The sequence below is a fragment of the Chanodichthys erythropterus genome, chromosome 3 (genome assembly GCF_024489055.1).
Source record: "Chanodichthys erythropterus isolate Z2021 chromosome 3, ASM2448905v1, whole genome shotgun sequence".
In the NCBI taxonomy this organism is placed as follows: Eukaryota; Metazoa; Chordata; class Actinopteri; order Cypriniformes; family Xenocyprididae; genus Chanodichthys; species Chanodichthys erythropterus.
Genome location: NC_090223.1, coordinates 49,010,101 through 49,035,071, shown reverse-complemented (window position 1 = coordinate 49,035,071; position 24,971 = coordinate 49,010,101). Strand labels below are relative to the sequence as shown.

General features: G+C 36.5%; 4 protein-coding genes across 5 annotated transcripts; 1 reads left to right on the top strand and 3 right to left on the bottom strand.

Moving 5' to 3' along the window:
- Positions 1-41: 41 nt before the first annotated feature.
- jmjd8 (jumonji domain containing 8) lies at positions 42-5,769 on the bottom strand. The gene is made up of 9 exons (XM_067376832.1): positions 5,626-5,769; positions 5,454-5,543; positions 3,968-4,016; positions 3,780-3,876; positions 3,365-3,433; positions 3,160-3,279; positions 2,999-3,066; positions 2,771-2,905; positions 42-314 (listed from the first exon to the last, which is right to left on the bottom strand). The coding sequence occupies exons 1-9, from the start codon at positions 5,712-5,714 to the stop codon at positions 234-236; spliced, it is 798 nt and encodes a 265-aa protein (XP_067232933.1). The 5' UTR covers positions 5,715-5,769; the 3' UTR covers positions 42-233.
- A 619-nt stretch (positions 5,770-6,388) lies between these two features.
- slc25a19 (solute carrier family 25 member 19) lies at positions 6,389-13,686 on the top strand. 2 transcript variants are annotated; one of them, XM_067382636.1, is made up of 7 exons: positions 6,389-6,529; positions 7,127-7,288; positions 7,717-7,872; positions 9,596-9,766; positions 9,982-10,156; positions 12,158-12,288; positions 12,657-13,686. In XM_067382636.1, exons 2-7 carry the CDS (start codon positions 7,157-7,159, stop codon positions 12,831-12,833), a joined length of 942 nt encoding a protein of 313 aa, XP_067238737.1. In that variant the 5' UTR covers positions 6,389-6,529; positions 7,127-7,156; the 3' UTR covers positions 12,834-13,686. The 2 variants fall into 2 exon arrangements, with proteins under 2 accessions (XP_067238737.1, XP_067238736.1); XM_067382635.1 differs by having other exon boundaries at positions 7,088-7,288; positions 12,657-13,685.
- A 29-nt stretch (positions 13,687-13,715) lies between these two features.
- On the bottom strand, positions 13,716-16,097 carry LOC137017889 (myeloid-associated differentiation marker homolog). Its single transcript, XM_067382637.1, has one exon. The coding sequence runs from the start codon at positions 15,731-15,733 to the stop codon at positions 14,870-14,872; it is 864 nt and encodes a 287-aa protein (XP_067238738.1). The 5' UTR covers positions 15,734-16,097; the 3' UTR covers positions 13,716-14,869.
- Positions 16,098-20,951: 4,854 nt separating this feature from the next.
- On the bottom strand, positions 20,952-23,490 carry zgc:77748 (Myeloid-associated differentiation marker homolog-like). Its single transcript, XM_067376820.1, has one exon. It carries the CDS (start codon positions 23,298-23,300, stop codon positions 22,449-22,451), a length of 852 nt encoding a protein of 283 aa, XP_067232921.1. The 5' UTR covers positions 23,301-23,490; the 3' UTR covers positions 20,952-22,448.
- Positions 23,491-24,971: the final 1,481 nt, after the last annotated feature.

Genomic DNA, 24,971 nt, shown 5'->3' with positions numbered 1-24,971 from the left:
ATCTTTAAAACCCAACACAAAGCATTTAAATCATAGGTCTCTAAAGCACAACTTTATTGAAAATGCATTTACAAAATTTACTTCAATAATCTCACATTAAAATTAGCTTTTATAAATATTTTTTTCTTCATAAAATCAGATGGCTTTGTGAAACTGCTGGTCCTCTGAGCAACTGAATCCTTTATGGGTCCATCAAGTCAAACAGACATGGTGTGCGTCTGCCGCATCACTCTTTAACCCAAAAAGGTTGAAATGAAGACGCTGGTGTCCAGATTTAGAGTGGCATGCCACCAGCGGTCTGGAAAAAACAGCACCTGCACAAAAACGCAGAGTTTAATCTCTGGAATATGTGATTTTGACTTTACCTCCACCCTTACTTAGGGCCTATCAGTGAAGTGTGTAAAGGCCCCGACTTAGTGTATTCTTCACTAGAGAATACATATAAAAAAAAAAGTTAAACACTCGAGCAGCGATATTCTGTCAACGAACATCCAGACGGCATCCACACTTCTGATAGCAACGTTTAGATGAATATGTAAATATGTGCTGCGTGTTTTCCTCGCAATAGCAAAAATGACGAGAAAACGGCAGTTAAGAAAGCATGTGATCGTAGTGGTGTCGATGTTTATACCAGCTCTGCAATTCAGCACTCCAGTAAAGTCATGTCACATTTATTTATACAGCACTTTGTACAATAGATTGCTTTATAGCAAGTAGCATGAAAGAAAGGGTCAGTGTCTCTTTAATTCAGACTTGCAACTTTAATTTCTACTATAAAGCAGCTCTTCAGTGTGTTCACATTTTTACTCATGGACGTCTGATTGCGACAGACTGAACAGAAGAAATGAACCAGATAACATTTCCACATCATAGAATGTGGAGCCTCCAAGCCACACCCACTTATTACATAATGGACCAATGGTAGCTTGAAGGCGTTTACCTGCCAGTAAATTTTTCCAGAAAGTTCACTTTGGCAAGCTGTTGTTTCGAACTCCCGTTTTAGCCTGATTTTGTTCGAAATGACGTCACACCAATTCGTTCTTTGATTTCGCTTGAAGTAGGTCAGGTGCAGTATGTAATATTGACAAGCAAGTGGCTGAAATGGGTACTACAGTCCAAATTCAAAATATTGGAGAGAGTTGTTTGACCCGCCTCCTCGTCCTCTGACTTGAAGCTCATGTGTGTTGCCAGATTGAGGACACGCAGCAGGAGCAAATGAATTTACAATGGAAGGCGAGGAGACTTCAGGCCCGTTCACACCAAGAACGACACTGCGGAGAAGTTAAATCTCCGAGGTCCAGAAAAAGCCACCACTGTTTGACAAGTCAAACCCCCTTTTAATGATAAAGAAAATGGATATATGAAAACAAGTGGTCATATTCTTGGAATAAGTGGTGAGAAGTATTAACGATTATGCCAGGCTAGCAAAACAGTGTAACATAAAATTACCTCAGGTATCCAGCGCTAGCTTTGACAACATTAACCGCGTTTCCACCGCAGGAACTTTCTCCAGGAACTAGGAACTTTGGGGTGGTACTTGGTGTGTTTCGACAGCAGGAACCAGGGTCTAAATTAAGTTTCGGGTTAAAAAAAAAAAAATATATATATATATATATATATATATATATATATATATATATATATTTTCCCCCTCAGAAAGTCCCTGCTCACTAGGTAGTACTTCTTAAGTTCAGGAACTTTAAACTTGACTCCACGCAGCATTTTATTTTAAACCCCATTTTTAAAAGTCTTGCGGTGTGTGCAGCAAGAGTTGTTTGCTATTCAAATCAACAATGGAGTTTAAAAATACGTCCGATGGACTGACGATGAGGTATTGAGCTTATATGCGGAAGACGAAATCCAGCAGAAACTGGAAAGTCGCATGCAGTCCTACATCACCGGACTATCTTCACGGTACTTTAGACCGCTATGGAAATGCAGCTAGCAATAGGTCTGTTGGGAAAAAAGTTCCTGGGACAAATTGTTCCTAGTAATTTCGGTGGAAACGCGGCGGTTGTCTTGCTTTCTTTGAAGTTGCAGTGAAAAAGACTAGGTGTTGTTTTTATTCCACTATATTGACTTTGTCAGCTACATTCACTGTTAGATTAGATCGATTACACTAACTATTCACTTGAAACAATAGCATGCTGAGGACATCTGCTGGTTAAAGCCTGTAAATGCAACAAGAACAGCAAAAACATGTTCACACTTTGAAACCGCAGCGTGTGAGCTTAGAATAAACAGACAGTTATCATTAGTTGGTGTGGACGCAAATATAGTTATCATTCTTGGTGTGAACGGGCCTTTACACACTGTAAGTTGATGAGTTGATTTATCTGTCTTTTAATATGCCTCTGTTCATAGACATTTTTAGATGGATGCAGAGGCTTTTTAGGTCGGGCGGAATCCGACCCAGTTTATTTGCTGGCTTCCATCACTGTGTTTTCCGCCAACTGGCAATCCAGGGTGTTGAAATACTATTGGGTAAAGTGGCAGTGGGCGGGATCACACAGACCAAAACAAAAACAGACATTCCAACATGGAACGCACATTTGAAAGTTGAATAACTGAATGTAACATTGTTTTTCAGGGAAACAAGTAGGTGAACATAGCATGTTTTCTAAATAACTGCAAACATATTATGGTATTTTATGCTTTAATACAGTAAAAAATAAATAAATAATAAAAAAAGTTAAATACAGCACCATTAAATGGGTTCAAATTGCACGGTTCAAAAAGTAAAACTGAATGTACAGTTTGTTAACCTCACCTCTCCAGGTCGTATAGTGCACTCCAGGGGCCTCTGGTGGAGCTCCAGGTTTGGGTAGGACAGAGAGACCCAGGACAGAGTGGTGTGGTTGGGGTGGAACTCGGGTGCCTCGTCAGGGGGGTACAGGAACCAACGCTGGAGAACACAAAGATGAATTATTGTTTGTATATAGAAGCTATAAATTTAGCTGTAAATAATACATTTATACAAGTGTAAAGCTCCACAGACCTTCCTGCCGTAGATAACTTCAGAGTAGCCGGGGCCGTGCCAGTGAAACGGGACGCCAGTACCTGGTCCTGCAGGAGAGAGAGGTTGTTTCTGGGTGAAAATGAGTTTGTGCACTCCAAAACACAAATTGTCTGGATTGGAGAACGTGTATGTGTATATACCAGCAATCCCGAAGCTATATGCAGGATGCATGAGTGGAAGAGAAAAGGGTGGCGCTTTATACTCTTCAAACAGAGAATGCCACTCAGTGAAGTTATTGTCCCCGAAAAAGTACAGCGTATCTGAAATAAACATACAGTATGAAATAACAGTGTACAGAGGGAAAAACGTTTAGAGTGTGTATGTAGAAAATGAGAGAGAACCAACCACTGCCCAGGGTGTCTTCAGACTGAGGGGTCAAAAGGAACTTTACAAACTCTTCAAACCTCACGTCCACTGTTGAGAGACAAAGAAATGTGTCTGAAAACACTTACACCATCATTTACAAGTTTGGCGTCAGTATGATTTTTTACATGAATGCATTAAACTGATCAAAAGACATTTAAAATTTAATTAAATATTTCTATTTCAAATAAATGTTCAGTTTCCACAAAAATATTAAGCAGCACAACTGTTTTCAACATTAATAATATTGATAATAATAATAATAATAGTTTAATGATCATCAAATCATCATATTAGAATGATTTCTGAAGGATCATGTAATCAGAAGTCACAGAAACCTTCCCTTTGAACGTGCACAAGAAAAGACACAAGTATGTGAAAGTGTGCATATGTCTACCTTTCCTGTACGAGTGTGTATTGGCTGTGCTGAGACGGACCGTTTTCTCTCCGTACTCTCTCACCAGGTTGGATTTGGAACACAGAAAGCGGAACTTCTGAAACAACCAATCACAACTCAACACTGTTAGGAAATAATCAATAAAAGAGAAATAAACACCTGATATACAGTATAACTGCAATTCTTACAGTGTTATCTGTTAGTCCTCGGAGTATAACTGGTTTTGCATAAGCATACCTGTCAAACACACAAAACAATAACAAACTATTATATTTATTAATGGTATAAATTCTATCCATCCATGTTTCCTCAAGCCAACATTGCAATATGTCTTTGAACTTTTTAATCAAGTTATATTCATTTTATACATACAGTTGCATGAAAAAGTATGTGAACCCCTTGCAGAATCTGTGAAAATGTGAATAATTTTAACAAAATAAAAGGAGATAATACAAAATGCATGTTATTTTTTGTTTAGTACTGTCCTGAGTAAGATATTTTACATAAAAGATGTTTACATATTATTATATAAAATTGCTGAATTTATTAAAATAACCCCATTCATAAGTATGTGAACCACTGATTCTGTGTGTGGTTACCTGATGATTTTTATGTTTTGTGATGGTTGTTCATGAGTCTCTTGTTTGTTCTCAGCAGTTAAACTGTGCTCTGTTCTTCAGAAAAATCCTCCAGCTCCTGCAGATTCATCAGTTTTCAAGCATTTTTATATTTTTGAACCCTTTCCAGCAGTGACTGTAGGATTTTGAGATCTATGTTTAACACAACTATTAAAAAAGGTTCAAACATTCACTGATGCTCCAGAAGGAAACACGATGCATTAAGAACCGAGGGGTGAAAACTTTTGAACAGGATGAAGATGTCACAATTTTTCTTATTTTGTTTAAATATCATTGTTTTTCATTTAGTACTGCCCTTCAGAAGCAACAAAAGATACTTTCACATTTCTCGGCAGAAAAATTAAGTACAATTTACCTTGATATTTGAATTCAAAAGTGCATTAAGGCTCTAAATGTGTTGTGTTTCCTTCTGGAGCATCAGTGAATGTTTGGACCTTTTTTAATAGTTGTGTTTGAGTCCCTCAGTTGTCCTCAGTGTGAAAAGATGAATCTCAAAATCCTACAGTCACTGCTGGAAAGGGTTCAAATATGCAAAAGATGCTTGAAAACTGATGAATCTGCAGGAGCTGGAGGATTTTTCTGAAGAACAGAGCTCAGTTTAACTGCTCAGGACAAACAAGAGACTCATGAACAACCATCACAAAACATAAAAACAGTGGTGGATCATCAGGTAACCACACACAGTATTGAGAATCAATGGTTCACATACTTATGAATGGGGTCATTTTAATAAATTCAGCTATTGTTTTGTCTTGTGAACATCTTATGTAAAATATCTTACTCAGGACAGTACTAAATAAATAAAAAACATGCATTTTGTATGATCGCTCTTATTTTGTTAACATTATTCACATTTTCACAGATTCTGCAAGTGGTTCACGTAATCTTTCTTGCAACTGTAAATATTTTCTCACTATTATATCCTACAATTATTATTATAAGAGCAGTTTTCCAGGATGCAATACAAAAATCATCTTTTTACACGTGACTTAAATGTCTAAGTATTAATAACTAAGTGTAAATGTGTCATTCTTACTCTTTAATAAACTCTGTGTGTGTTATTGACTTCACATCTCTGATCTCAATGTTGCATTCGCCTTCATCCTCTATACTGGAATCCAGTCCCCTGAAAAACAAAACATACTTCATGCATAGGTCTTGAGACACAGCTGTGGTCCACAGGATATGTTTGTCCATGTCTCTCTCACCATCCTCCATCATCTCCTCCACTGCAGTGAGATGAAGCCGGTAAAAGCACTAACAGGAGCAGTAACAGAGCCCTGAGATTCTGATCCATATTTTTGCATTATGAGAACACACGCATGACACCAGCTGTTTAAACACCGCCATTCACCATCAGCCACTTTCAAAATCTCACGAGCCTCAGTTCCTGCTTTCAGCGCAGCAGTGACCAATCAGCGCAGGCCACAGTAGGATGTGGGCGGGGCCTCAAAATACTGACTTTATTATTTTTTTTGTATTTTTTTTTTATTGTTAAATATATTATTTTTATGTTTTTGTATTATGTACTCAAAAATGAAAATAAAATTTGTTTTGTTTTTTGTTTTTTGTTTTTTGAAGGCGGGGGGGTGATAATTGCATTTAATTTTCATCAAAACTTCATCTCATCTTTACGAGAATATGTATTTGATGAGCTACTGAACAAAAAGAAAATCTTTGAAATAATCATTGTAATGATAAGTTTGTTTATAATTAACGTTACCTCCCAAGATAAAAGAGACAATCATATTGTTTCTTGTGTTAAAAGATAAAATAATATTTTATTTTATATTAAATTTTATTTATCAGAGATTGTATGTGTTAAAGATGATACAGCTGATCTAATTCAATATGAAAGAAATAAAATAAGATTGAAATAAATAATAAAAAAGAAAGGTGTGAAGGTAGGAACCAATGTGCTCGGTGTGAAATCAAACACGGTCATTAAATGCAGTCGCGCGGCTCTGTCATTGGTCTGTGTTCATCAGAAACTATGAAGGGAACATGAGGTGTCCTCTAACATCGTACTGCTGCTGTGCACTCATAAGAGATCATCAGAAAAAGCGGATTCAACCGAGGAACTCGGTGCACTCAAAAGTGCGCACCGGAAAGGTCGGTATACGTTTCCAGCAGTTTAAGCTTGTGCTCTCAGTATGTTTAGTGGTAGGGCAACACTGGCTGTGTCTCAAACCACAACAAGACAATATTTTTAGGCACGTTCCAGACGAAAGCATCTAAAGCTGCCCTTCTAAACACTGTCTAGATAGGCAGCTCAGTGTGTTTTGAAACGCAGCCATTGTGTCTGTTCTGTCAGTTGCTGTCATGTTGATTGGGTGCCTAAATACTTTATATTTTATTCTTTATTTCGTTAATTTATATATTATCAGTCATATTGATAATTTTACATTATATTTTTACTGTAAAATTTTTATCACTTGTTTTATTTGGTTTATATGGTTTTGTTGGTATAAATAAAGATAAATTTTGTACTTATCAGTGTATTATTAAGTGTTATTTATTTACTATTTTAATACTTTTTTTATTTTCAGTTTTTATTTTACTACGTTTTAGTTTTATTAAATTTGTTATGTTTTGTTGTGATTTTTATTAGTTTTTTTTAACATGTAAAATTTTTATCACTTGTTTTATTTCCCTTTTTTTCCACTGAAGTTGTCATCCATCCACATGCTCTTCTCCCCAATGCACCAGCTTTGTTTGTGACACACCACCTGAGCAGGGATGGTGGGATATGATCCCAACGCCCAAGGTTCGGCTCTTACCCCGGAGGAAGCTGCCCTGGCCGGGTCAGCAGCAGGCATGGTCACCCGTGCCCTCATCAGCCCTCTGGATGTCATCAAAATCAGGTTTCAGGTAAGGCCTTCTGACTGCCTCGCTTTAATTTCCCTGAGCCAAAGGCGATTGAGTTTACCTATTGTTATTTTGTACATGGCCATGAAATGAAAACACATTCAACTAAAGCTAGTCTTTCCCTAGTACAGTACATCTGATTTGTATTAGCAGCAGCAGCATCATGCCTCGAACATGAGTCACTTCTTCCTTCCTGTGGAATTTTAGTACCACTCCCAAATCCACAGCCGCACTGAGCATGCTCAGTTGAAAGAAACGTTTTTATCTGCTTTAAACTGGTTATAAATGCTTTGTTTTGTGCTTGAATTCGTTTTTTTTATTTAGCAGCTGATGGACAGGCCTCAAGGTGGCAGTGTTAGGCTTTTCAAAACAATTCAAACAATTCTGATATAAAAGGATCATATTGAGCTTTTTGTGCATTGCTCCCACAGTTGCAGATCGAGCAGGTGTCCTGGAGGAATCGGCAGGGGAAGTACTGGGGTTTATGGCAGGCCACACGCTGCATTCTGACTGAAGAAGGACTTCCTGCTTTCTGGAAAGGACACATTCCTGCCCAGCTGCTGTCTGTGTGTTATGGGGCAGTTCAGGTACTTGGAGATACATAAAATACAGTCAATATTTACACGTCTGATGTGGCCAGAGTCATTTTCCTGTTCAACAGTTAAGTCAAATAAAAAAAGTTAAAGGGTTAGTTCACCCAAAAGTGAAAATAATGTCATTAATTACTCACCCTCATGTCGTTCCACACCCGTAAGACCTTCGTTAATCTTCAGAACACAAATTAAGATATTTTAGTTGAAATCCGATGACTCTGTGAGGCCTCCGTAGGGAGCAATGACATTTCCTCTCTCAAGATCCATTAATGTACTAAAAACATATTTAAATCAGTTCATGTGAGTATACAGTGATTCAATATTAATATTATAAAGCGACGAGAATATTTTTGGTGCGCCAAAAAAACAAAATGACGACTTATTTAGTGATGGCCGATTTCAAAACAATGCTTCAGGAAGCTTCGGAGCACAAATGAATCAGAATATTCTGGTCGCTTTATAATATTAATATTGAACCACTGTACTCACATGAACTGATTTAAATATGTTTTTAGTACATTAATGGATCTTGAGAGAGGAAATGTAATTGCTCCCTATGCAGGCCTCACTGAGCCATCGGATTTCATCAAAAATATCTTAATTTGTGTTCCGAAGATGAACGAAGGTCTTACGGGTGTGGAACGACATGAGGTTGAGTAATAAATGACAGAATTTTTGGGTGAACTAACCCTTTAAGTTGAAGTTGAATTTGAAATTGAAATGTTTATTGTGATGATATTGTAGCACAAATTATATTATATTATATTATATTATATTATATTATATTATATTATATTATATTATATTATATTATATTATATTATATTATATTATATTACGATATGGTTTTGTTGGCATAAATAAAGATCAATTTTGTACTTATCAGTGTATTATTTAGTATTATTTATTTACTATTTTAATACTTTTTTTATATATATTTTCAGTTTTTATTTTACTACCTTTTAGTTTTAGTAAATTTGTTGTGTTGTTGTGATTTTTATTAGTTTTTTTAAACAAATATTTCTAAACACAGTAGCATTAATTAATTTTATTTTAGTAATTTTAGTACTTCAACCTAAAGTTATGTTTTTGAGTTAGTGCCAAGGCAACATTTTTTCATTTACATTTTAAGTTTTTCATCGAATATTTATATTTAATTTCAGCTTAATTTCAAACCTTTTTTAATAGTTTTACTTTTAGTTAACAATAAAAATGCTGATTCTGATGTTGTAGCAGTAAATTAATAAAAGTTATATTCAAAGTTACATGTTCTGCCATTAAAAAAGCGATAGTTCACTCCAAAATGACAGTTCTGTCATCATTTACTCACCTTCATGTTTCTTTCTTCTGCTGAACACAAAAGAAGATATTTTGAAGAATATGGGTAACCAAACAGTTGATGGACACCATTGACTGAAAAAATACTATGCAAGTCAGTGGGGACCAGAAACTGTCTGGTTACCCATATTCTTCAAAATATCTTCTATTATGTTCAATAGAAGAAAGAAATTGAGGGTGAGTAAATGACAACAGAATTTTCATTTTTGGGAGAACTATCCCTTTAAATTGCAGCAATAATCCAATTAATATTCAGCTCTGTTCTAATTCTAAAATGTATTTGGTATTTTAGATTGGTAGATCAATCATTTGCAGTCACCCTCCACAAAATAGTAGCCATCTTGAACCTCACTGTTTCTGTTTGTCTGTTTTGTCCTAGTTTGCGAGTTTCGAGGCCTTGACAGAGCTGGTCCACGAGAAAACCTCCTATAACAGCCAGACCCCAGGAGTCCATTTCATCTGTGGCGGTTTGGCCGCCTGCTCCGCCACCGTTGCCTGCCAGCCGCTGGATACCCTCCGCACACGCTTCGCTGCCCAGGGCGAACCCAAGGTCAGGGGTCAAACTTCAGGAGCGTGATAACTAAACGTGTTACTAAATGCTGCTAAATCAGAAAATCATCTGAAAGGGTGAAAAATTAAAAGAAATACATAAACAATAACTGAATGAAAAATAGAGTTTATTTTGAAAGGTCATGATATTCCAGTCTTTTTCATGGGCTTTAATGAGACGCTTCCCGTGATTCAAAGGTTTTCTCATATGTGCAGATATATCGTAACCTCAGACATGCGGTCGGCACAATGTTTCACTCAGAAGGGCCCTTCACCTTCTACAGGGGCCTCACACCCACTCTTGTGGCGGTGTTTCCATATGCAGGACTGCAGTTCTTCTTTTATAATATCCTGAAGAAACTTCTGGCGCACAAGGACGCCAAATCTAAAGGTCAGATCATCTTTCTTTAACATTTTAGTATTATTATGGTATTTATTAATATTTTGAATTAACTTTAATTTGTATTTTTTCATTTAAATTTTAGTTTTTGTCTTGTTTTATTTTTTCTATGTATATTTATTAGGGGTGTAACGTACACAAACATGACAGTTCGGTACATACCTTGGTATTGAAGTTACAGTTCGGTACAGCAGGGGGAGAAAACTAAACATATAATTGCCTCTTTTTTTATTCTTTTTTTATTAGAAGTGGTTTATTGAACAAATTGTGTCTCTCTTTAAATATTATCTCAGCTAATGCTGTACACAGTGACCAAAACCCACTATACTCTTGCACATTACTATAATATTATAGGTTACGATTAACAACAGAGCACAAACTATTAAAATCAGTTGCTATTTATTTTTAGATATAATAATCAACACTCAAATACAAAAACATGTAAATAAGGCAGATTTTGCATTAACTTCTGAGTCTAATTATAATAATATTTTACACATTTACTGTCATAATTTGATTTCATGACAAATTTATTTATACATATGTTAAATAATTAAGGCATAATTAACTAACAGGTAAAGTAAATATAATAAATATGTAAGCTAATATACACTGTAAGCCCTAATGCTCAAAATAATTGTTTTGAGTAGGACAAACTTAAATTGAACAAATTAGTTCAGTTAAATTAATTGTTATGAGTATTTTGAACTTTCTTTTTCTTTTGAGTTCACAACACTGACACATTTTATGTAAACTGAACTGTATTGTTGTTTTGAGTTGTATGAACTCCTTTCTTTTAATTTAGACTAACTTAAGGTTATCTGAAACTGGGCTGGGATTTCTATTTCCCAGCTTGCTTTGCCCATGCACTCGAAAGGGAGAGTTAATGCTAAAATTAAGTGTTATACAATGCTTTTTTTGTGAAAAACGGAAGGAGGATAAAAGGAAAGGGAGATTTAGTAGTGGTTAATGTTTTGTTATGCTAATTTAGAAGAGTTTTTGTTAATGTGGGTTTTTGGAGAGTTACCATCATGGTGACAAGTGGCGCATGCTGCTTGGTTTGAGAGCAGGTAAGTTGCATGTTTTGAGTTGCTGTACTCATTCAGTAAGTGCAATACCATGCTATTGTTAACATGTTAGCAAATTAGCAAGTTGGCTTTTTCTGAATTGTCTTATTAGGGTTTACAATGAAGTAAATAACTCATTTGATTTGGAAGACCTAATTTTTATCAAAGTGTACCAAAGAGTTAGCTAACTCAGTACTTCAAGTTAGGAGCAATTAACATGCATGAGTACTACAAACTCAAAACTTGATAGTTCTGCTTACTTAAAATTGGGAGCATCATAACTCAAAAAATTTGATGTAACTGATTAGCCCAACTTATTCAGGTTTACAGTGTAGTGCATATAAACGCTCCCCTCTAGAGTTAATTTCTATAGTAAACTAACATGCTGTGCACACTAAATGACTTGCCTGAGGTAAATGTAAAGCTACATGATATATTTATTCTCAAGCTGTTTTATTGATGTCTTTCTGCGGTTGAAACACTGGTTGAGAGATAACACATAATCATGTCTATATAGATCGTCTTTTCTTCTTCTGCGCTTTTTCCTGTTGTGGCGGTTAACAAACAGCATTGCATTACCATGCCGCCCCCTTCTGGACTGGAGTGTGAATCACCTGCGACTGACTGTATTATTCCTCTAACTTTATGAACTGAACCGTGACATCAGTACCGTGATGGTTCAGTACAAACACGCATACCGTTGCACCACTAATATTTATATATTCATGTTTTTCTTTTTATATTTGTTTTTTTGTTTGTTTGTTTTTTTTACCTATGTTTCAAGTACCAGAAACCATTTTAATAGTTTTATTTAGCAACAACAACACTGATTTTAAAGTACATATCTATAAAAACAGATGAAATTTTAAGTTTTGCTTTTCTGTCCTGAGGTAAATGTTGCTGTGGTGTTTGGTCTGTTTTTTAGGAGGTTTACACAGTCTCATCAGTGGCAGTTGCGCTGGCGTCATCAGTAAAACTCTCACGTATCCTTTCGACTTGATTAAAAAGAGACTTCAAGTGGGTGGATTTGAAGAGGCCAGGATGCAGTTTGGACAGGTTGGTGGAATGGACTAGTAGCTGCTAACCAAAAGACTGCATGTTCAAACCCAACAGGGGTTGGTCACTGTCCCTATAATAACTAGATCTGCTTGCTATCATCAATATTACTGTTGCTCCTATCTAAACCTTAAAGGTCCACTGAAGTCCCTTGGAATTCGCAGCATTATTGAACAGGAATAAATTACATTTTAAATTCAAACAGAAACAGTTATTTTACATTTTTAATAATATTTCACAGTATTATTGTTTTTGCTGTAATTTTGATCCAATAAATGCAGCCCTGGTAAACATAAGACTTCTATCAAAACATTAAGAAATACCCCAAACCCCAAAATGAATCATTATTTCTTGTATTTTCTGTGAAGGTGCGGACATATCAGGGGTTTGCAGACTGTTTGTTGAGGATCGGCAGAGAGGAAAGTCTTCGGGGTTACTTTAAGGGACTCTCTCCAAGTCTCCTGAAGGCCGCTTTCTCCACAGGCTTCACCTTCTTCTGGTACGAGTTCTTCATCAGTGCCATTGTGAGCCTCAAGAGCAGTTAGTGAGCAAACAGACAGATGTTTTAGATCATCAGATCCCATGGAACTCGACATGTGACCAGGAGCTGCTCTCAGAATTACAGGCATCGAGTCAGGAGCTGTTTTATCACACCAGTAAGATGTTTTTACCTCTGACTTGCTCTGCTAAAGCCTAAACCCAACAATCAGCTGAAATGTTCTCCATTCACACGTATTTGTGAGCTCTACCTCTTGTCTCTCTCGACTGGAGACTAGAAAACCATTGTTACACTGAGATTTTAAGTTTTGTAATGTCTGTGTATTTTGTTTGCACTCTGCATGAGGGTCTATTTTATTGTTTTCTTTTTTTGTTTGTTTTTTTTAAACGTAACACTGGAAATCAGAATGTTTTAACTTATAGTTTTTACTGTTTTGCATTTAAAAAACCATATACCATATATATTTTATATGGTGCATAAAATATATAGTTTTATTTCATGTTTTATGTCATTAAGGTTTTCAAACGGTGAATGGTCAAAATATTTTATGGATAAATTTAACGAAAAATGCTTCCATTCAGATTTTATGTACCATATTAAGATTGTTTGGAACAGTTTGAACCTCCATGTTTCTTGTTACTCTGGTTTTATTTATGCCCATAAATCTTTTTATTTATCCTTTCTGACAATAGTAAAACCAACTCATGTAAGGTTCATATTAGTGGTTGTGCTTGACATCTGTGTACTCACGTGTAAAACACATATTTATCATTATTATACAAACATTTAGGGCAAATAAATGGGTGACACTGAAAATAAAAAACAACTATTTTTTTAATAAAAGCATTTTATTCTGGTTCTCTTTGTATCCTGTCCTGTCCTGCTTATATTTGTTCATTTTTGGTGATCCCCCCCCCCCCCCCCTAATGATTAGATAATCTTTAGTTATATTCAGATTTTTGGTCATAGATAATGGTAAAATGCCAAAAACATGCCTTCATGTGTATAAAAAGCATTACTTTAACTTAAATCGCACACATACTCATTGTAAAACTATACATTTTCAATTGTAATTATTTATCTTTCATATTAAATCAGCAGGGTAAACCATTCTTCATATTTTTATGACAATGCTGTGACTTGGATCCAAATTGAAAACACTGCTAAGACATATCATAAACTTCAAAGCATCTCTGAATATTTCTCACATCATAGCTACAACCTTTTACAAGCTTTCTGCGAGAATCTACAACAATAGATTTAAAAAGCTGGTAACAAAAATAAAAACCACTGTACAAAATTAGGCTATAGCCTGGAGTGATAAGGCTAGGCTATAATGATTAACCCATGAAACAGTTTACTATGAATAAATATTAACTATGTATGACTGTCTGGGAATTAATAACTAATCTCTACTAAACTTTTGATGTAGCCTAGTGACTGACTAAATAGGGCGCGGCAACATTTACACTTGTATGGCGAAATTGCGTGGGAGAAATGCAGTCATTGCTCAATCTGTTTCACGTGAAGCGAAACATTATGCGGATGATTCAAGTTTTTTCAACTTTAAACACGCGTTGACCAGAGTTTGGAAGTGGCGTATGAATAATATGTGTTTAATGCGTCGCTACACTATTGAAAATGGACAACGGATATTCTTTACCCGCGAAATTTAGCATAAGTTTCGCTAATGACCACTCCTTGATATACAGTTAATTCAGAATAGGCTAATTGGGACATTTTTTTCCCAGTCATCCAGTGGCATCATGCCCATTCAAACCGATTTAGCCAAATGGATTTGAATGTAGCTTCCAAAAGGTTATGCTAGGTTTGAAGGAACCTCTGATTCACAAAATGTGCTGTCAAATGTCGAGTAGGGTTAATTCAGGGTGATTGGAACACTTTTCCGTTGAGATAAATTGGAAAAAGTGTCCCAATCAACCTTAATTCACCCTACATGACGCCCTTGCAGACATCTCAATGGCAAAAGGTGTCCCAGTTTATAATACAAATATCCAGTAATGGCATATGGCATATTGGTGTATTTCTTCTTCTTATGAAACCAAAGGTAAATCAAAAGGGTTAACCACCCTGTTCATGATGGGTAAAGAATACTATTTTAACCGAGTAGGCCATATCTCCAATGTATACCAAGAGGTTGATGACAGTCATGAAGGTCACCACCACCAGATCATCCCATGAACAGTGGTTACATTCATCAGGATGTGAGTTTTTGTCAAATGCGTACAACGGCCAGAGAACAACAGCGGTTGCGTACATAGCCACGGCCAGGATGTTGAAGGTGGTGACCGCCTTGTCGAAAGAAAACGGAAAGACATGCAACAGCCTGGCAATGGTGAGGAGAATAATTAGCAATGAAAAAATGAAACATATGGAGTAGACGGCCACACACCACTGCGTTCCCGGAAACCTCCTATATTCGCCAGGACTCAAAGACATGAATATGATGCAGGAAACAAAGGTCTCCAGGATCTTGAGGAGACCAGGGACGGTGGTGAGAAAGCCGCTGATTTCACCAGGTTTTTTGTGGATCAACCAGACCTCGGCGGCGTACAGTCCGAAACACAACCAGGACACTGCAGAAGCCCCGATCTGCCTGGAGCAGGAGGAGCAGGCGAAGAACGTGGGATAGATGATAGCAATGGTGAGCATCATAAGTGTAGACAGCATAGCAAAGGCCATGGTGAAGTCCTCCCAGGAAATGAGCACTTTGGTGTTGAGGTTGGTGAACTCCAGGATGAGGATGAGGAGGGTCGTGAAACAGCAGAAGCACCAGCAGAACATGCACCAGGCCCAGTGGGACTGACCGTTGCTCGGGACTCCTGCTGATGCCGTCAATGCAAAGCAGATGCAAGTCAGAACCACCTCCAGCATCCGCACAATGCCAACAGGCAGAATCAGTGTTCTGAAATCCACGTGCAACATGATGAAACAGTTTCACATATCCCAAAGTCTTGATGTTTTGCTTTTTAGGTCGCCCTTTTCCCAACGCTCGAAGCTATGTTACATTCTTCTGAGCTTCTTTGTGCAGTTTTATGAATGTCAGCAAATCCATAACAAATCCATCTAAATTCTCCTCACGTTGTCCTCTGGTTTTTGTATTCCACAAGTCTTGAGGGATTCTTGAAACACCAATGGGCAAAAGTTCTTCCTCGTTGTAAACCTTCAGTTTCTTCTGATGTGGCAGCAAATACGTTTTATGTTGATACTAGAGCAGAAACCAACCGAGCCATTTCGAGCTTATCTCTTTTATGACCCTTCTGCAGGTTCTCATTGGTCACTGGTCTGTTGTTGTCCTATGAGCTGATGCAAAACCCTGAACTCTGGTCTAGATTCTTTCTAATATTCTCCTATGGGCTTCAGTCCCTCCTCAACACACCTTCTGGTTTAATCACAGGAACTTACATGAAGGTTTCATTTGGGTTATTATTTTACTTGTCCTGATAACAGTATGATGTAGAGTATGAGGTTTATATTTAGACCAAGAATGCTTTGCAGATAAAGCAAACAATAAAATAATTTAATGAGCTTTTCTGTTCATTACTTCTTCAGATCTTCAGTTTTACTTGATACTGAATCTCCACAATGTAAGAAAAAAGAAAATATTCAAAATTATGATATAAAAAGGTGAAATTCTGAAATTAAATGTTATAATTATGAGATACAAATCATAATTAGGAGATAAAAAAAGAGTAAATAGATTTTTAAAAAATCATTAATATTTTCTCTTTTTGTATATGCTTTGTATAAGCATGATTTTTTTATATATATATTACATGGCAGAAATGGGCTTGAGATACTCCGAATCATAAGTCTTATCACAGTTGTAACTTGAAGATCATAAAATATATTCCACTATCATTTGACAACCAAAAGGTGTCACATTATTACCCATTCATTTGTGAATTGTATCTATCATGAAAATTCAGGGTAGGCGATTTGTTCCAGAAACATTTTTTGTTATGCTGGTTGAAAGTCTCTTCACATCCTGATAGAAACAGAGTGCATTCAGGCCATGCCCACAACAGGGTACAATCCAACCCTCTCCATTGACTTTGAATTGTGTAAAGCCGCCTCCTTGTCATTTCTTGCTTCTAAAAGACAAGAAAGCTGCTCTGTGACAGGGTGTACAGCAAACAAGCTAAAAAAAAAGCCAGAATTAAGATTTTATAAGCTACTGAACCATAAAAGCCAGCCTTTAAGGAGACAAAAGTGGATACAAGCAATAAGACGTGAAGCATCAGCAGGAAGAATGGGTAAATTGTGGGATCCTGACACTCAGTATGACTCAGTATGCCTATACAGGTGCTGGTCATATAATTAGAATATCGTGAAAAAGTTCATTTTTTTATTGTAAATTATTTTTAAAAATGAAATTTTCATATATTCTAGATTCCCTACATGTAAAGTAAAACATTTCAAAAGTTTTTTTTGTTTTGTTTTGTTTTTGATGATTAGAGCGTACAGCTCATGAAAATCCAAAATCCAGTATCTCAAAATATTAGAATATTTCCTAAGATCAATCAAAAAATGGATTTTCAAAACAGAAAAGTTCAGGTTCTTTAAAGTATGTTAATTTGTACACTCAATACTTGGTCGGCAGCACATAATACAGCAAATGACTTGCTCCTAGCACAAATTACAGCATCAGTGAAGTGTGGCATGGAAGTGATCATCCTGTGGCACTGCTGAGGCACTATTGAGCCTTCAGATCATCTGTATATTGTTGGATCGACTGTTTCTCATCTTTCTCTTGAAAATATCCCATAGATTCAGGGGTCAGGCATGTTGGCTGGTCAATAAAGCACAGTAATATCATGGTCAGCAAACCACTTGGAAGTGATTTTTTGCATTGTGGGCAGGTGCTAAAGTCCTGCTGGAAAAGGAAATCAGCAGATGGAAGCATAAAGTGCTCCAAAATCTCCTGGAAGATGGCTGCATTGACTTTGCACTTGATAAAACACAATGGACCAACACCAGCAGATGTTACGGCCCCCCAAATCATTACTGACTCCAGAAACTTCCCCCTAGACTTCAAGCAGCTTGGATTCTGTGCCTCTCCAGTCTTCCTTCAGACTCTGGGACCATGATTTCAACATGAAATGCAAAATTTACTTTTATCTGAAAAGAGGACTTTCGACCACTGATCACTGTCCAGTTCTTTTTCTCCTTAGCCCAGGTAAGATGCTTCTGATGTTGTTACTGTTTCAGAAGTGGCTTGGTAGTCCTTTTCCTGAAGATGTCTGAGTGTGGTGACTCTTGATGCGCTGACTCCGGCTTCATTTGACTCATTGTGAAGCTCTCCCAAGTGTTTGAATCGGCTTTACTTGACAGTATTCTCAAGCTTGTGGTCATCCCTGTTGCTTGTGCACCTTTACCTACCCAATTTCTTCCTTCTAGTCAACTTTGCATAATGACCATCTGTGACTTACTCTCTTTGTGGATGGTGTCAATGATTGTCTCCTGGACCATTGCCATGTCAGCAGTCTTCCCCATTAGTGTGGTTTCAAAGAACAAGAGATACCCATAATTTATACTGTAGGGATGGTCATTTAACGAAACTCAAATGTAAATATTCTAATATTTTGAGATACTGAATTTTGGACTTTCATTAGCTGTACGCTGTAATCAACAAATTAAAAAGAAAAAACTTTTAAAATGTTTTACTTTACATGAAGGGAATCTAGTAAAAATGAAAGTTTCATTTTTTTTTTAAATAATTTACAATAAAAAAATGAACTTTTTCACGATATTATAATTATATGACCAGCACCTGTATGTGCAGTAAACATTTAAGTCAAATATCCAAATGTCAGTTTTATATATTATATTTCCTGTCGTCCTCCAGTGGGTGTAGTTCTCAGAGTAATGTGACACATTGCGCTCTGTCTCAATCACCTGTATCCACTTGTGTGTCCTTTTTGGGGGACGACAGCTTATAAAAACTTAGTTATGGGTTTTTTAGCTTGTTTGCTGTCACACAGTCGCTTTTAGAACTTGTTCTGTTTTTTGTTATAAGTCAGAAATGACAAGGAGGCAGCTTCACGCAATACAAAGTAATGACTAAGTTAAGTGGTCTAAATGTATTAATATGTATATCGTCTGTGGAAGCCGTAAAATGTTCGTCCAGTCATTGCATTGCATACGATGTCCTACCTGCCTGTCAACATAAGTATTTTCAAACCTCCATGCACCCTGTTCAAGCATACATCATAAGGCTTCAGCAGGTTATCATCACGCAATGCAACTACTGTAATTTGGTTAGTTAGAAAGCCGTGACGTTATACTCAGAGCGGTTTGTGACTCAAATTTATGCATTTAAATGGCAACACTGTCAACACTAAAATGAATCTGCAGCAGTCAGGTGGTACAGGTCAGTGCTCTTTAAGTTGTTTATTCATTATTAATGTTATGTGTTTTGAGACGTGATGTAGTTTAACGCAGTCTCTCATGACGTTTTTGCTTGCTCCCTGCTGTACACGTTCATGTGTTTTGAAGCAGGTGTGGCTTTGGAAGGGAGGGTGGGATCTTGTGCGTTGAAAGCTAGTTCGCTATTGTCAGAATGTGCTTTATTGCTAGCCTTTTCGAAAATTATCTACCCTACCTTTAAACCTAACAAATCTCTTCTTGTGAACTGTTTTTCTTCTGTCTGAATGCGTGTTGTGTTTTTTTCTATTTTCATGTTGAAATCCAGGTTTAAATATAATAGTTGATAGATAAAACAACTAAAAACCTAAATAAGATGTTCAAGATCAATTTTTAAAAACTTTAAAATTAATTTTGGACTGACCTTTTTTAAGTGTCAGCAATCAGCTGGTCATAATAACCAGCAGCAATATCACCCTGAAGTCCACGACTGGTTGCCCACTGAAGCTAAGCAGAGCCTGGTTAGTACATGGATGGGAGACCTACTGGGAAACTAGGCTGCTACTACAAGAGGTGTTAGTGAGGCCAGCAGGGGGTGCTCACCCTGTGGTCTGTGTGGGTCCTAATGCCCCAGTATAGTGATGGGGACACTACATTGTCAAAAAGCACCGTCCTTCTGATGAGACGTTAAACCGAGGTCCTGACTCTCTGTGGTCATTAAAAATCCTTGGATGTCCTTCGAAAAAAACAGTAGGGGTTTATCCCTGACCAAATTTGCCCATTTACCTCTGTCAATCATGGCCTCCTGATCATCCACATACACTGATTGGCTTCATCACTCTTTCTCCTCTCCACCAATCAGCTGGTGTGTGGTGGGCGTTCTGGGACAATATGGCTGCCGTTGCATCATCCAGGTGGTGCTGCACATTGGTGGTGGTTGAGGAGACTCCATATGTATAGCAATTTGAGTACCCAGAATAGCGCTATAGAAATGTAACAAATTCATTAATTAATTGATAATGATGTGACTGTACATTATAATTTCCCTATTAGCATATTTATGACATTAATCTGTTGATATGTGAGTATGTTTAAACTGAGGTGTTATTGGAGTTTGAAGCACACTTGCACTAGCTGACAAACTAATGGCATTTGAAATAGAGCAGAAAGGTTAAAAAAAATCCAATAGATAATAAGCAAAAAAAGTATATATTCACCTCTTGCAGGCAACATGAAACAGCAAGTCACTTCACTTCTATAATGTGATATTTCTTGAACTTCATTCAATTTCTTGAATTTATTGAATAAAACAGTATATTTTAGGTGAAAAAATGTAGGGCAGGGCTTGATTTATCTATCGGGAAATTATGGGATGATGTAAAGTCAGTGTTTTTTCAGCGGATTGTGTTGGTTACTCCAGTCCTAAAACAACACCATATGGTTTTTTTGAGGACGAGAAGGCTGAAGGTTAAGTTCATTGAAACAGCTCTCAACTGTATGTCACCTTTAGTACATTAATATTATCCAGTGTGTTGGTATAGCATGTTAGGGTCAATGTCAATATTACAATTATATTGATGGTTACAATTATAGGTATGATGTCATAAACATATATGATGGAATCCAACTGATATGTTTCCTCTTTTTCTTTCACTGTCTTTGGTTTTACTGGCTATTTTATTTGCAAATACTGATATAATATACTGAATACTGAAAGAAAATATAGGTCTGTGAATCTCATCCATGACCAGATACCACATAAAATAAAATAAAACATGCATTCATATAGGGGGAGTTTGTGATTTATTTTTAAATCTTAATAAACTTCAGTGTCATGAAAACTCTGTAAACACTCTGACTTTACTCAAAATGTAAAGAAATTCAGATTCCTTTTTATTATTCAAAAATGTGGACAGTATATATTATAGTGCTGCCAAATGGATTAATCGTAATTAATCGCATCTAACATTAAATTTTGCATATATGATAGTGATGCCAAATCGATTAATCACAATTTATCGCATCTAGCAAAAAAGTTTGCATATATGATAGTGATGTCAAATCGATTAATCGCAATTAATCGCATCTAGCATTAAAAGTTTGCATATATGATCATGACGCCAAATCGATTAATCACAATTTATCGCATCTAGCATAAAAGTTTGCATATATGGTAGTGATGTCAAATCGATTAATCGCAATTAATCGCATCTAGCATAAAAGTTTGCATATATGGTAGTGATGCCAAATCGATTAATCACGATTAATCGCATCTAAGCATAAAAGTTTGCATATATGGTAGTGATGCCAAATCGATTAATCACAATTAATCGCATCTAGCATAAAAGTTTGCATATATGGTAGTGATGCCAAATCGATTAATCGCAATTAATCGCATCTAAGCATAAAAGTTTGCATATATGGTAGTGATGCCAAATCGATTAATCACGATTAATCGCATCTAAGCATAAAAGTTTGCATATATGGTAGTGATGCCAAATCGATTAATCGCAATTAATCGCATCTAGCATAAAAGTTTGCATATATGGTAGTGATGCCAAATCGATTAATCACGATTAATCGCATCTAAGCATAAAAGTTTTTTTATATAATAGTGACGACAAATGTATTAATCGTGATTAATCGATTCTAGCATAAAATAGCATATACTATAGTGATGTCAAATAGATTAATCGCGATTAATCACATCTAGCTTAAAATAGCATACATAATAGTGATGCTAAATCGATTAATTGCATCTAGCATTAAAATTGCATATTTAATAGTGATGTCAAATTGATTAATGCCAATTAATCACATCTAACATAAACGTTTGCATATATGTTTGTGTGTGTGAAAAAAGTTTGTATAAAAGTTTGTGTATAAAACAAATATATGTGTGTGTGTGTTTACACACATATTATTTATTTACAACTTTTATGTTAGACAATTACAATTAATCGATTATATAAATATATCACACATTATATGTTTGTATTGTCCTATAAAAATGCTACATCTTGTTAGTTTACTGATAGCAGTCAATACATTGATCAGATTACAGAAAATCCCTAATTCCCAATTATTTCACCATTGTTCCCCCAAAATGCATTAATATCAATAAACTTATAATATGATAACAAAAATAAGTATATGCATACTTAAAACTGCCTGTATAATAACTGTACTTCTCATCCAAGCTGATTCCACAATCTGGTTACGTTTACATGAACAGATTTCCCAATTACAATTACATACAACCATTGTAGTTTCCCTAGGCAGGTGAAACAAAGAACACCAGACGCACCGAGTAAACCGCATCCACAATGTAGACAATCAGATTGATGCAAGTCATGCAGGACACAACAACCAGGCTGTCCCAGGGACAATGTTTGCAGTTTTGTGGTCTTTGATTGTTATCAAAACTGTAGATTGGCCATATCACCATAGCCGTGATGTACATTAGAATCGCCAGTACGTTGTACCCCGTCATACATTTGTCCAACGGGAAGGGGCATCGAGCCAGCAAGCGTCCGATTGTCAGGATGATGATGAGAAGAGCGACGATGAAGCAGATTGAGTAGACGGCCACGCACCACTGAAGCCCAGGCTTATGGCTGTAGGAAACCGAGTCCAGACAGATGAAGATGATGCAGGCCACGAACGCCTCCAGAACCTTCAGTAAGCCCGGCACAGTGGACAGAAACCCGCTGATCTCCCCGGGTTTGGCTCGGGTCAGACCCACCTCCGCTGCGTACAGGCAGAAGCACACGCAGGAGATCACTGTGGCTGCAATCCCGATTGAACATGAGGAGCATACGAAGATCGTGGGGTAGATGACCGAAGCGGCCAACAGCATAAGCGTGGACAGCATCGCAAAAGCCGTAGTGAAGTCATCCCAAGAAATGGGCAGCTTGGGGTTTAGGCTGGTGAGCTCCATGATGATGATGAGGAGGGTCATGAAACAGCAGAAGCACCAGGTGAACATGCACCAGGCCCAAAATGAAGCTGAGCCATTGTGGCCCACAGAAGCCACCAGGCTGAAGGTGATGAGCGTCAGCACAAATTCAAACAGCCGGATTATTCCGACCGGCACGGTCAGAGATTGAGTGTTCAGGGTTACCATAATGATCCTCAAATGTCTATTATATTGTTACACCTTGATTTGTATGCGTCAGCCTTCAAAATGTTGTCAACAGCTCTCTCATTTCCAGCAAGAATGTAATTTATCCTCCTCACCTGCTTAATTATTGACTTTTCCACTCTTTTCTCAGCCTAACTGTCGAATGTGTCAACTCCAGTTTAGTCTTCACATACTAACCTCACCCAGAAGGGAAGCAGTCCAGGGAGGAGCCACATGTTTTCAGCCACATCCTCTGATTATTCATTGCCTTATCAGTGGCACCTCAGCAGATTGGCCTTGGTTTACAGTTTTTTACAGATGCTAGGACACATTTCTCAATACTTAGGTCACTTTTGCAAAACTCTTCAAACAGTGAGCACAACAGAAGTCTATGTGGGCTAAACTGAGGATCAATTATCATTGTTTTGGCACAAAATGCATTCAATGACTACATCTCTCAAATTTCATTAATTATTTTCTCACTCAGACACAACAACTGCCCAAACTCTTTGTACGTACAGTCCAATTTGCACATGCTTACATACTGTTTTCAAAACTGTTAAACTTGTGTTCAAAACAATAACATACAAAACTGAATAAGACAGCAATTTGCTACATTTCTACAGTAATATAGTTATAAAATATATTCTGAATCTAAAAAAATCAAATACTATCAAAACAATTAGATGAAACTAAACACCTACACAAGCATTAGTCTTTCAATTTCATTACCATCAACTCAAAAGGGGAAACTTAGGAATAATTTTGTTCTGCAATGTAAACATGGACCATGTAACATAAACTGCAGTGAATTATAAGCAGTAGAGAGTGTCATTCTTGTTTTATAAAGAAATTTAAAAAAAGAAAACATTGTATAATGCTAACTGATGTTAGTGTTTTTAAGGTCGATGTTTTATGACTGACAAAGTGTGTTTGCTTGGTGAAAACCTTTGCTAGTGTTCTGGAAGAATGAGTTGATTTGAGACATGAATTAAGTGTTTTGGTAGATTTAGTGCATTTTGAATGTGAAATGAACTGCTGTACCAAGATGAAAGTTGGTTAGGAGAACTGTGTGAAGAGTTTTGAAAAAGTGACCTAAGTATTGAGAAATGTGTCCTAGCGATTGTAAAAAACTGTAAGTGTCCAGTCAGTGAAGTTCAAATGAGAGGAATGTGCAGATAAGAAACTGGGTGGAGGACAGTGAATTATCATCAGTCAATAAAATAATGAGCATCTGAATACTCAAGGTGGAGGGAGATTATGGGTTTCCTTTACATTCTGTAAATTACTACAGTTCTCATTTGTGAAAAAGATGGAGAAAAAACACAAAAAATGCGAAATGAAGACCTGATGCTTCTGTTGTATAATGCTGAAGGAATCAGTTTTACTTAGTTGTCATTTTAGTGCTGTCAAATCTATTAATCGCAATTAATCACATCTAACATTGTGTCTGTATACAGGCAAAACATAATTTATTCAGACACCTTGAACATTTCTATGGTTTAAAAAATAACTATAACTATGGTTTAAAAAATATGGTAATAAAATATGACAATATCTCAGAGTTAAACTGTGTCAGAAAATATTAATTAATTATGTCAGATATCAATTAAGCAAAACATCTGCAGGTCAAAGTCTCTGAATAATTTTTAGTACCAAATATTTATCAATTTT